The 14,502-nt window shown below is 32.1% G+C and overlaps 1 protein-coding gene across 1 annotated transcript in view; it reads right to left on the bottom strand.

Moving 5' to 3' along the window:
• LOC137927240 (synaptic vesicle glycoprotein 2C-like) overlaps positions 1-14,502 on the bottom strand; it is a 40,104-nt gene that overhangs the window by 15,522 nt on the left and 10,080 nt on the right. Inside the window, exon 4 of the mRNA XM_068771022.1 lies at positions 3,192-3,353. Coding sequence (XP_068627123.1) covers positions 3,192-3,353 — 162 coding nt within the window. The remainder of the gene's footprint in view (positions 1-3,191; positions 3,354-14,502) is intronic.

Here is a 14,502-nt window from a genome sequence, read left to right as displayed (position 1 = left end):
GGAATGAAAGCCAGTTCAGTTCAGCATACAGCTTATTTTTAAGAAATAAATATAGGCTGTATTCCCTTTGTTTTCGACTACAAAAATTAAATAAATTTATGGCACAAGGTCTACGTATGTACAATAAAATTCCACTGTCAATTTCATATCTGCCACTGGAGAGATTTAAAACCAATATTAAAAATATTATTAAAAATTATATTATTATATAAAAACTAGCTGATCCCGCAAACGTTGCTTTGCAAAAAAAATAAAGTTTTTAATTAACAAATAAAAAATAAGGGTTTGATCGTAGAGGGATGAAAATTTAGGGTTGTATGTATATTTGTATGCTGTATCATAAATATATACATAAATAAAAACAAAAAATTTTGTATAAAAAATAGAATAAAAAATTTAGGGGTGGACCACCCTTATCACTTAGGGGTATGAAAAATAGATAGTAGCCTATTCTCAGACCTACTGAATACGCATATAAAATTTGGTAAAAATCGGTCGAGCCGTTTCAGAGGAGTTCAAGTTCGAACACCGTGACAAGAGAATTTTATATATTAGATAATACTATTCTGATTTTAATGCGTGGAATTAAATGTTGTTAATGCTGACACAGGAAGCTAATTATTGTCGCGGATTCTTCATAAAATTATATTTGTAAGCAACTGTTGACTTTCTCGCTGGCCTTTTTCAACGGAACTGCCTTCAGAGCCGGTGGCCAATATTCGTAACTGTAACTTCATGTTATCAGCTTCAGCCGGCAAAGCCTGTGATGTCAACATTAGCGCTTGGGTTTCATACACAGGAAGGTAGTATATAAGAAAGAAGAGCTAACTATATATCTACCAAATTTTACTTCTTTCATTAGTAAAGTTATTCAGTCAGAAGTTACAGACCTGTTGCATTTAAAAACAAAATAAAATTAGAACACATAGTGATCACTTTGCAAGCATTTTGCCAGCAAATGAACTATACATTCACCCTTATAAAGTTTTTATATATTTACAATCATTCTGTGTAATTGACCACTTTGAAATCTATTATCAAAAACTAAACTTTTTTTTGGCAGTAAAAATTCTGCAGAGACAGAAGAATGTAAAAAAAATTGTAGTGATTCGAATTTTAAAAACGCTATTACCTATTATTATTACGTTGTTAATAATTTGTGAAACATAATTTTTAGATAAACTATATTATATTTTAACTGACGTCAAATGAGCAATACTATCACCCCCATATATATTTATACCTATTTATAATCAACCTGTATATATTTCCTTCATATGGAATATAATAAACATATACTATTATTGTATATTACTCTTTCAATAATGGTTTCATTTTGATGCACAAACAATGAATATTCATTATACTCTACATCTTGTTTCTCCATATATATCACTTTTAACCCTTCCTACAATAGCTAATTCTTCTTTATTAAGATTGTTTCTTCTGCCAAAGGTTGTTTATCATTAGTGTTATCTAGATCAACGACGCAATTGTAAAAAAAAATCTGGTAGTTAACTTGGTCAGTGGTAATTTTATTTTTTTCAACGAAACGCGTTTACTAGGTAACTTAAATAAAAATTAAATAAACAGGTATATAAACCAGCTGTGATATACAAATAAGACATATTCCAAAATTAAAATTGTAAAAGAAAATGTAAAGATGGATATTAAATCAAATGTATATAAAAATGTGACGAAGTCTAGAAGGCGATGTATAGAAGGTATGTAAATAAAAGCAATAAGAATGAAAGAAAATGTGAAGCAAAGAAGATAGAAATATAGAATGCCAGATATTGTGATAGACGAAAGAAGAAAAATAAATAAAACTATACAAAACAACTTAGTGAAATCAAAGTCCTTGACCCAAAAAATGTTAGCGGAATGAAAAGGTCCTTAAAACCAGAGGCCATAAAAAACTGGTACTACTGAGTAACTTAAACGGTTTTGAACTTTTTGGGTTTTTATTATCATCATTATTTTAGTAGTATGTCATCCACAACTGGACATAGGACTCCCTTATATATTCCCAATAAAACCGTTTGAGAAGTGGACAATTCACCTGTTAGATCAGTGATTCCCGAAGTGGTCTAAATCGACCCCTAGGGGTCCATGATTATCTGCAAGGGGTCTACGTCAGCGAAAAAAAAATTGGTGGTCCACGATAGTGGGTCCCAACACATCTTATAATAACAAAACATTTACATTATTTATAAAAGTGCCTATGAAGTAAAAAAATTATTATATATGTTTATAAAATTGTGTAAGTTGTAGGATGTTGGTATTCGCTTTGTGGTCGCAATACATTTTGAACTTGTAAAAACCTGAGAGTCGCAGTCTCGTGTTTATGTAATGTTACGTATATTTTACATAACAGATACAAAATTTTATTTTGTGTAGTTTTAATTTAAATTCAATTAATAAATGTATAAATTAACATGTGTTTCAACTTTAAGTTTTTAGCACTAAACTTCACTATAGTTAGAAATTTACAGGAAATCAATATCAGGTAAGTAGGGGGTCTACCCAACACGGAAAAACATGGCAAGGGGTCTACGACACAAAAAAGTTTGGGGAACTCTGTATTAGATGGATGTCTTGCGCTACGCTCACCGACCCGTGTTCTCCACTTTGCGTGATCTACACTGCCACTATAACCTGGCCATTTCGGAAACTACATAGTTTTTCGTAAATCATAGTAATGCAACTTTAAAATTTTTAACATGTTAATTATCTTTCTCTTATTGACTCAACCAATATTGTATATGTCCACGGTATTCTAAATATTTTAGTACACCCTCATCAATCAAGCGCTATATTACCATAGAACACAAGTTACAAATATACAAAATGATTGGCTATAGTTATAAAAGTTTGAAAATATAAATGTCATTGTAAATGTATGACTCATTTGTCAGCAAAACGCAACAAATCTTTCACATATATTTCCAATCGACCTGTATAATTTGATCACTCTGAAATATGTTACATTAATATACTTTATCTATTGTAATACGACAGATAATTAGCTTTCCGACTGTACAAAATCTGCTAGGGATAGATAGTAAACAATGATTAATTTTAATATTTAGTAATCAGAATTTTCAATGGTTAATAAACATTGGTTTTGGATAGCAATCATCCTGTATAACAAAACTTGCTAAATAAAAAAATAGTAAAAATATACTTACCACTCATGAAAGCCATGTTGACGAGACCCGCCTGGTAAGTGGTAAGTTTGAGCTCGCATTTTGCCGCTGGCAGTACGTACGACATCACACAGTTCTGTACGCCGGTTGTAAAGAATGCGCACGCGCAGGCGCCCAGGACACTCCGGCTGAATCGACCGTAGCCTGCCAAACATATATATACGTTACAACGTTTAAATTAGGAACATTTAAGACATAAAGGATCATGACATCATACAGAAAATATACCGTACATCATCTACACCCACAAGGACAAGAGACTTTGTTAAGGTGGTCAGAAGCCCCTGGATGTAGACCGTTTCAAACGGAGCAGCACCGCCTGTTGACAATCTACGGGGAGGCCTGGGTCCAGAAGTGGACGTCATACGTTTGAAATAATAGAACTAGTCCATCTTGACGAGAAGATATCTGTTAACATTATAATTCTGGTACCAAATGCCACCAGCTTTATCTAGACATCTTTATTTACTTCTTGATGTACTTCTATAACCAGCGAAGGTTAGATAAGTGCTCGTTTCAAATATATATGATGGCAGAATAAAAAAGATTATTAAATTTTAAATTAACACAAGAGAGTAAAACCGGGGAATCTCAAATTTTATAAATAGAGTTAGTTTACTAAATATATAAGTGAAAATATTTATCAATATGCCCTATTTTAGGTGTTTGATATTTTAAGTTTGCATAGAAGTTTCTAGAACCTTCCTGTTACGTATGAAAGAGTCGAAATGGAACGAAAAATTTGGGAACGAATTTCAGAAAATAAAAATTTTAGTTTTGAATCGACGATTATTTAAATATTATGAATTGTAGCTACTTTCGGTTCGATGCCCAGGTCTGTCAAAAAGAGCCAGAAATCAAACTGTTGTTCTTTTAAATAATTTTCATGTATATTATAGTATGTACCATGTAAATGACTCAATATACCAAGTTTCACACATTTCGATCAAATTAAACTTATTAATAAGATATATTTAATAACATATATACATTTAATTTTATATTTCGAACTAAAAAACGGATGGTTTAAAATAACTTATGAAACTTTAATTGTGCACATCTCTTGAAAATTGGTAATTCAACATTGTGAGCTTTGAAAACTGCTAAGAATACCAAATCTATTTCTTTTATTAATTTCAAAAGATCATTAAAACATTTGTTGTATTACAGAATGAATGATTTTAGTAGTAATAGAGCTTAAGGGTGAATTTCTCTATTATAGTACTAAAGACATTATACAAAAAAAAAACAGTCAGAGTTTGTTGTTGTCGCATCTCAGATAAGTTCGTTTGGAACCGAGGCTTTAAGTTAGGTTTTAGTCAAATTGGGCTTTCCAAGTGGTCATTGTAAAGGATCTTAGATGAATTAAAATATATATAAATAATTAAGTTAGTATATTATATTTCAAATCAAAAACCGACTTGTCGTATGGTAGACGTGTGAAATAGCACAGTCGTATAGTGGACAGATAAAACGTCAAATATTTAGATGTTGAACGCTTACAATAATGTACCTACAAGACATTGTTATTGTCAACTACACGCCGTTCCGATTGCCCTACGGCTTTATTATATCCAAACGTTTTATATGTAGTGAATAATCATGCTAGAATGAGCAGAGAAGGACTAGCGATAGAGAACTGATACTTGCATTAATAGGTAGCGAGTTCGATTCCCCTGGGAATCCTGATATAATCCTAAATAACTCTGACTGCTTTGGTCTTCATACAGAGATGAACCAAGGGACTGACTGCTTGCTTTTGTGAGGTTTAAGATTCAATGATTGGAGCATCAGCGAAATGTTACCAGTTCATTGGTTTTCTACATACTGTATTTTGAAGGGTGTGCAGTGGAATTACACTAAATAATTCACCTATCTCCTTCCTTCTAACGTACAACAAGACGCACGGATTCACGACATCCGAACACGTTTAAAATTCCTTCCACCCGCAATATGCGTTTTGCTAATACTTTTGTTATATAGTGCCAACTGCCAAGGAGTGTAACAACCTATCAAAAGTTATCATAACTTAGCAGTCTTCAAGATAAGAGTAAATAGGTTCCTTCTAGGTCAGCATGTAGCATTGTAGATCGCTTAACATCAGGCGAGGTAGAAGCCAAATGCTTCTACCATAATAGATTAAGAATCACACTGTGCATTGATAGTTTAGGATTGTCACTGCTCGAAAATAAATTTCCAGAGGTTGGACAGCTGCGTCTTCAGCGTACCATAATACCACACTGTGATCACGAACCCGCCTACCAACCGTGGCGATTATGGTATATCGCCTATAGATATCTTCGAGGAACGCATATGCCTTGCAGTGAACGTCTATTGGTTGGAATGACGAGTGATCTGTGTTGCTGTAAGATATTAAATATAGACTAATATATATATATACATTCGATTTTATATTTCGAACTAAAAAACGGATGGTTTAAAATATCTTACGAGACTTTACTCGTGCACGTTTCTCGAAAATTGATAATTCAACATTGTGAACTTTGAAAATTGCTAGGAATACCAAATCTATTTCTTTTATTAATTTCATAAGATCATTAAGAAAACTTGTTAATATTACAGAATGAATATTTTTAGTAATAATAGAGCTTAAGGGTGAATTTCTCTATTATAGTACTAAAGACATGATACAAAAAAAAAGTCAGTGTTTCTTGTTGTCGTTTCTAAGATAAGTCCGTTTGGAACCGAGACTTTAAGTCGGGTTTTAATCAAATTGGACTTTTCAATAAATTATTAAGTTAGTATATTATATTTCAAATCAAAAACCTACTTATCGAGTAGGAGACGTATATGTGTTAAAAGGTATATAAACCAGAGATATAGCAACTGTTCTTAAAAAAGGTAAAGAAGGCATTACATAAATTAATAAGGTTTACACGTCAGCAGTTAACATCACGTAATTCCGCGTGATACGTGAGTACGTTTCCAAACGTATATTACACGTAATAATAATCACAATGATTACAAAAAATATATCGCAAGCGACGACGCGATCGGCGAGTGTGTTTTCATAACTGCTCTGAATGTATTATGTCTGTTGGAGCTATAAAAAACAAATATAGAGTATGCTCTGCTCTTGTATATATATATATATATATATATATATATATATATATATATATATATATATATATATATACAGGTTGATTGGACACCAATCGCTAATCCACAACATATAAGTTGGTTTATTTTCAAACGAATGTAAATTTATTTCATAAAATTTTATCAGTTTTGACATTTAAAATTATAGGTTAAATAAGGGTAATATCTCAAACTATTTTCCACGTGTGGCAGCAGCTTCTTCTGCGTACTATATATAGGAATATATTCTTCGTGTGGTAGGATTTTAATATATTCATCACGCACATAAGATATATAAGGTAATAGCTAATATATAATATATACTTGTTAATACAAAGTTTCGCGGCTTGAAATAAATCTGTTTTGTTAATCTAATAAAAGATACATTGTTGTGAAGTTTCTTCTTGCTTCTCAACAACTATAACACCTTGCGAAACGGAGTAAAGACAAAAATAAAATAGATTTTAAAAAGTTGATAATCAATAAGAGTTCCATCAAAGGTTCCAATGTAAGAAAAGGACCAACATTTAGCCACTTCCGCATATGCAGTGGTAGTCGTGCAACAAATGCACCGCAGAGTGCACTCTGTGTTTGGCACTAATCGGTGTAACATAACTCCTGAAGATGCCCCGTGGAGGGGTGAAACACGTGTTGAGTGATTTGGCGGTGGCGGTTGTGTGATTCGCATTGTTTGCCGCATACGCATTTATCAGCAGGCTGGCGAGCGGTGCATTTGTTGCACGACTACCTCTGCATGTGCGGAAGTGGCTAAATATTGGTCCTTTTCTTACTTAGGATGGATTTCCGCACGGTAACGCCGGATTCCATTAAATATTAAAGGTTCCAATGTTTAACAAATATATTTTATCTTTATCTTGTATCTGGTCAAATTAAAAATGAGAAAATCAACGGAAGAGTTAAGGTAGAGCTCGAAGAATTGCTCGTCTGAAATTGCAATGAGCGGTGCACATCGCTTGTGTAACGGACGAACCGGGAGGAGAGATTTGCGAGAGGAGAAGGAGCCGGTAGACGGTGGATTCCTTACTAGACCAACGAAATAGTCAAGTTCTCCGGAAGTCTCTGGATCCGGGAAGAAAGAGACTTGTAGTTGTGACAATCTTTGAGGTAGGCTTTATATGATTTCAAAAGAAACAGTCAAGTAATTGGTTCACTTACATGTTTATTGTTTAAAATAAACACAAATGTTAACCTACTTACAGTCATGACTAATTAATTGAACAACCCATGAAACATATGTTTTTACGCAATAACCAGATTTTATAAACGTATCAAAATATTTAAATAAACTAATTACTCATTACATTAAATACACATTGTTTATTATGAATGTTCTATAAATATTGAACATAATTATTTGTTATTTCAACTCTTTCAAGAGACTCAAGTAAATAAATAGAATAATTTCAGATACGAAGTAGATTATTATCTATTTACAAATCTTTATAAATTTAGTATAATTTTACAGTATTGTTAATGTATACATTTATATGTAACTAGCTGTGCAGTTTTTGTGCTGAAAAAAAAAATATATAAATATATATATATATATATATATATATATATATATATATATATATATATATATATATAATAGTTAAAACGTACCATACAGTAGTCAAAAATAAAATAAACAAATTGATCACAACATCAATCAATTTTTACAAGTAATAGCTGATATTTTTTTAAAACTTGTGGTCGCATTTCATTTTGAACATACACTAAACTTCACTACAGTTAGAAATTTACAGGAAATCAATATCAGGTAAGTAGGGGGTCTACCCGATACGGAAAAACATGGCAAGGGGTCTACGACACAAAAAAGTTCGGGGAACTCTATTCTAATACGAAGTCATTATACGATTAACCCGGTTAATTATATCGAGGTATACAGCACTTAATGCCTTATCCGTAAAATCAAACTTTAATAGGCCACCAAATGAAAATAAGTACCATAGAATTAGAACTAATCAAGAGATTGTAACGTCACGTACAAAAAGGAAACAGACAATATGTGACATCTCCTAACCTAATTTTATAATACACTTCTAAGAATTCTTACTTCGGAGAAAGAGTCGAATTATTGCGACAATTACATTCAGCACTAATAAGAGTATGATTGTATGGTATAAAAATCAATGGTTTCGTAATAAAACTTTAATAAAATTCGGATTCTTTTTTCATTGCAAGATCTGCACCAAAGATCCTTCCTGCGCTGCCCGTATCTTCGACTTACCAGAACTTTAATGTAGTCGGTCCAACTAGTGGGAGGGTTACCAACGCGACGTCTACCTGCTCGTGATCGTTGTCACACGCTCGTAACTTCAAACGAGCAATTCTTCAAGCTACTTCGGTGTTCTTGGTTTATCTGTGGATCTCTTTATTCCTGATTCGATCTCGCAGCGAAACACCAAGTCTATTCATCTCTATTGCTCTCCTGGTGACCTTGTGCCTTTTCATTAGGCCCGTGTTAAGTGACCACATACATACGTATGTCATTAATTAAGTATTTTAATTAATTAACAATTACTTAGTTCAGGTTACTGTATTTTAATTCCATCAGACTTTGTATAACCAGAAGTTTAAAAAAAAAATCTAAGTTATCATTTTCGTTGGTAAACTAACGTAGTAATAAATTTATTGATCTTTTACTAAGTTAAACAGCTGTAAAAAGGTCAATATATAGTTTATTTGTCAGTGAAAAGCTTTAAAACTTTTACACTTGTAATCAATCATTCTATATGTACCACAATAAATTATTAATTTTACTAAGCCTCGCGTAATATTTTAGAGTAGATATATATCACTCATTTTTAATTTTCTATGCACTGTTACATATATATCACTATTATTACTACAAACATTTAATTATATATTTTTTATTAAAACTTAAGTATATATTTTTTTCGCGTTTTTGATTCGCATTGTAAAAATCCTGTGTTTCTAGTGTTCAGTAATAGAGAGAGAGAGAGAGAGAGAATTAAACTGCTTCAATGTCTTGTAAATGTGGTATTGGATATGTAAATACGTTTCCGATATTATCAAGTCATCGCCAATGTAACTCCAGCGATATTTCAACTTTAAATATTTTGGCAATGTTATGCGAAATACGAAGAATAGATTTCTTATCCAGGGTATGGGCTCAAGATCTAAAGGAAGTCCAAGCTTACAATGGATGGTTTAAGATGAACATCCTCAAAAAATTGCCATGACTGTAAAAAGGTAAGAGAAGGACTCTACTAAGAGTAGACCAATCTTCTCTCTATACTATAGCGATACCGAAACCGCTGTACCGCGCCATAGGTATGCACGCAGCGAGCGGGGAGAGTATTATATGCATTGTTCCATCAGTCCGCTGTCAACACTCGTTACAGCAAAATGTAAGAACAAAATAAATTAATAAAAAAATAAAATAAATGTACCTAGCCACCTTATAATATGAAGATGATGGAAGAAAGGCGAGGAAAGAAAGAAGGTATAAAAGAGCAAAACGAAATATATTGTGAAGGACGAAAGGAAAGAAAGGAAGATATTGTGACGCGTGAAAGAGAGTGATTTATAAAGAAAATACTGAAAAAATTATTCAATAATAAAGTCCCTGATCCTAATAAGTTAGGGGTACGAGAGGCCCCCAATAGCGGGGGCCATAAAAAAAATACTCGTTACAGCAGTCCTCGTGCTTCTTTTCCTCTTTCCCCCCTTCACCACACTTTCCTAAGGCGCGGTAAGATGGATATAAGTATCGTGAGCGGTATCCTATTCATTTAATGAGTAATTTGACCGCAAAAACAGTCCAATTGGTATTTTATATTGATCTACAACCATAACGCAATGCAAGCATCGGGTAAGGCCAAGGTTTAACGGCGGATAATAACCCTTATGTTTGTTTGTCATCATCGTGCGGAATATTGACTTTACTATTGACCCGTGTCGCCGCGGTACGTGTCAATAAGGTGCATAGTTCTTTGAACGCATTAGCTCCACCTAAACTAGGGATATGAACAATTTCAACTATGACCGGGAATTGTGAGTGCTCTAAGTTCAACCGACGTTTTACGTAAACCGCATAATTTTGTGACGCGAATGTAAAGGAGATTCGATTGTTTTGATAAACTTTTAACTATTTCATACAGGCATTCCAACACCAATACATAATATAAGTTTACTTTAGTTTCACATAATAAAATCGTAAACAGTTTTAGCCGTTATTATTTCAGAATCAATCTAAATATTAAGAAAACATTTTCGAATAATAAAATATCAAAGTGCGAATAACCTATCGTATGTTTCGCTCTGATTTCGAGTAAGAGATGGCAGCAAAAATATAAATTTGCAATAAACAATAAATAAAAACAAGACTCAAGAGTTATACATGGGTGGGTCAAGATCCTTAAGCTAGTAAATTAAGTAAAATAACAAATATCGTAAGTAAGAAAAATAAAAATAATTATATATTAGAATTACAAAAACAATTATTAAAAAAGAAACTAGAAATAAATGTAAATGAATTAAATAAAAATGAATCAATACTGTTGTTGCGGTTGTGTCACGTCCCACCTTAGCCTTTCAAAAATTTTTATTGCCCACCTGTGGGGCATTGACTCCACTTTTTTTAAATTAGATATAACCCTTGTTACTCGGTGCCTCTCTCTCTCGTACATTTCCTTGTCTTGGTACGCAGGGACAATCTTTCAAATAATTCATTCACTTTCTAATTTTATTTTCTCGCTCTACTTTCGCCCTTCTATATTTCTCTTACTCGTTTTTCCTCACATAATCTTTTATTTCTCTTTTCATTCACCATTTCCTCCTATCCTGCTTTTTTACAATTTTTTTTTCGTTTATTTTGTTTATCTGTATTTTTTAACATTTCTGCTTTATAATCTTTTGATATTATTAGCCCAACGTAGGGAAACACTGGTCTAGAGAATCAGGAATGGAGACGACGAACAGCCAAGTGCGGGGTACGACGCAAACCGCTTTCTACCGGTCCTAATCAAAATCTATAAAGGAGACCCATGTCCAATAGTGGACGTCTTACAGCTGATATAATTATGATGATACACTATCGTTCTCTCTGTTTTGCTCTACGCTTTTATCTATTTCAATATCTATAGTGAATTTAATTAGCAACGCGATACGCTTTTTTGGTGGCCATACATACTTCCCCTGTCAGAGGGACCATATTTACAATGTTTTTCAGATTTCATATTAGCTTTCTCATCTTTTATTCTTCATAATTTCTTTCATTCATCATCTTCCTACCAGAATACTACTCGTTTACATTTATTCAGTTTCGCTTTTATTTTTATTCGTTTATTTATTTTGATCTATCGTTACGTTTATATTCCTTTATAATTTAATTTTTACTTTCCTATTTTCTACGTTTATAAGCCATAAGGTTTTTTGAAAGAGAAACCTAAAAGTAGACATCTATTATTGACTTAGTTTGGGCAGCTAAACATCTAGAACACCTAAATAGACCAAATTTCCATGTTCCACTAACGACTCAATGAAAAATACGTCACAATCTTCAAGATCAATTGTCTTAATTGGTGATGACCTAATACTTCCGGACGGTAAACGGATAACGGTCGCAATTATTCTGTATACGATGTTATTTACTTGCGTTTCGATCGATTGGTTCAATGAAAATGCATCAAGATTAAAACTATTTTTATGTTACATCGTGTTTTTGGTAGACGGAAGTAGAAGGGAAAACATTGTAAAGAAATGGAACGAATAATAAGAAAACTAGAGAGGGAGAAAGAAACGAAAAAAGAAACAAGAAAGAAAAAGAAGAGAAAGGAAGAAAGGAAAAGAAAGAAAGAGAGATATCGATGAAAATAGTTTTTATCTTATAGAGCTGTATGCAGAGAGTAATGCGTGTAGTAAAAAACGGTAATTTCAATATTACAAACAATCTGTTTCAATTTTTTTTATTTGTACAGATTACATTGTACAGTATCAGGCATGTTTTTTTTTTGGTTTACATATACAAAAGTGTGTATGTTTTTACGTATGTATTTAATATTAATATTTTTGGTATTTGCGTAGAATAACATGTTTCTTTTTAAGTGTATGCCTTGTTACATAAAATTTTGATATTCAAAATTCTGCTATAAACCGTATGCCATTTTTACTATTAAATGTATGACATTACATGTAACTAACCTGTACTCTATAATATAAAATAGAAGAGAATATGATTCAGAAGTAAGTTAAAAACGGTCGAGCTAGATCCAAAGCTAGTCGTGAATAAAACAATATCGGCTTAGTAAATACGAAAATATAATTTAATAACGTGATTTATTGTATAAAAATAAAACTGGTAATAAAAATAACAATGAATAGTAAAATGTAAATAAAATCAAAAAGTTGAGTCAAAACTGTGATAATGTAGCGAACTGATCTAGGATCGAAGATGAGGGAAGGAAGGAGATGCACGGGAGAAGATTTGAATGTGAAGAAAGATAGAGATTATGAAGGACAGAAGACAATTTTAATATAAGAGATTGTCAAGAAAAAAAGAAGAAAGCGAAAAGAAACAATAAAATAAATAAATTAGTTTACCGGAGTTGTAATGTCTCTGCTTCACACATGGCAGGAGAAAAAGGGACATCTATACTAAAAAATCTCTAGTAACGATTTTAGTTTAAATGAATAATTTAAATAGACCGGATTAGTACCCGAGACACGGTAAGGCGCTCACCGCTATACCATAGGGTGTAGCACGTCGAAAGACCGCACTTTCTAAAACATAACAAGTGACGTTCAATTTGTTTACACATCTGACACGTTCTCTATTATATTGCCGATCTTAAGAATTCATTGCTAGAAATCATGTCTGTGTACTTTAGTTTATATTATAAATGCTGATTAAGTAAACATATACATTTTATGTAATTAAATGCACATTACAACGTGCTCTTGTTTTAAAAATAATCATATACTTAATAAAAGAAACGCGTCAATAGTTGACTGGTTCATACAAGTAACATAAAACATTTGTTTAAGAGATTTATGTATTTTATAAAGTCGAATTCAAAATAACTTTAAAAGAAATGATTATCTTCAGCATAAAATTAAGTTTAAGTTAGTCCGTAACGTCACTTACTTAAAAGTATTAATAAAAAATTTGTTGGGTTTTTAATTTTTTAAATTGATTGTATAACCAATTTTTTTCTTTCAAAATAAAACAATTTATTTCCTAACGTCTTTATCGTGAAAACAAATGAGTAATATATATTTAGACAGAGCTTTTGCTTCTATTTTTCAGGAAAAGAATGCCCATAGCAAGGCTTCCACTTCCCCAAAGAAGTTAATGGAGGGATATAACATACCATAATCGCCACATTTAGTAGGCGAGTTGGCGATTGTATTGCGGTATTGCGGTACGCAGAGAACAATGCTGCACATCCTCTAGAAACTTGTTTCTGAACAGTGGCAATCTTATATAATTAATGCACGAGGTGTGCTATTTAAGATTGTATACTGAGAATCAAACCGGCCACCTCCGATTGTAAGTTACAATCCTTACCGCTAAGCTTCCACTGCATATTTTATGAACTTATTACATGATATTTTAGAGACATGTAATTTCTCGTAATGGGAATTTATTGAATCATCACACACAGTTATATACAAAATAATAATTAATTTTAAGAAACAGAGAAAGATATGACATGCCTCTATATATTCAGTGTTATTTAATATACATAAGTATATAAGAAAAGGACCAATATTTAGCCACTTCCGCACATGCAGTGATAGTCGTGCAACAAAGTGCACTGCCCGCCAGCCCGCTGATAAATGCGTATTTTAAAAAATCAACATCTTGCAACTTTTAACGATATAAAAACTATTCAAGACTTTAGCTTTTAGCGCTGTAAAAAGCATATCATTTTTATGAATATACGCAAATTTTTATTACGCTTATTATATAAATATAAAAAATATCTTAACTGATTGAATCTATAAGAAAATTTCAAATATTAGGTACACTCAAAATATATTCATACACTCCGCGACAAAAGTATAACCCACCCCCCCTAATTTTTTCATATCTGATAAAGAATTGTAGTTATATTAATATATTACTATTACACAAAATTTGGGTGTTAGTAAGTTTATTATACTATCAATACATTATTTATTAAATGCATAATTAACC

Source organism: Battus philenor, unplaced genomic scaffold (genome assembly GCF_028537555.1).
Source record: "Battus philenor isolate CCGP_79_NKW_IND1 unplaced genomic scaffold, ilBatPhil1.0.hap1 SCAF_10, whole genome shotgun sequence".
In the NCBI taxonomy this organism is placed as follows: Eukaryota; Metazoa; Arthropoda; class Insecta; order Lepidoptera; family Papilionidae; genus Battus; species Battus philenor.
This window is presented reverse-complemented; position numbering and strand designations above follow the sequence as displayed.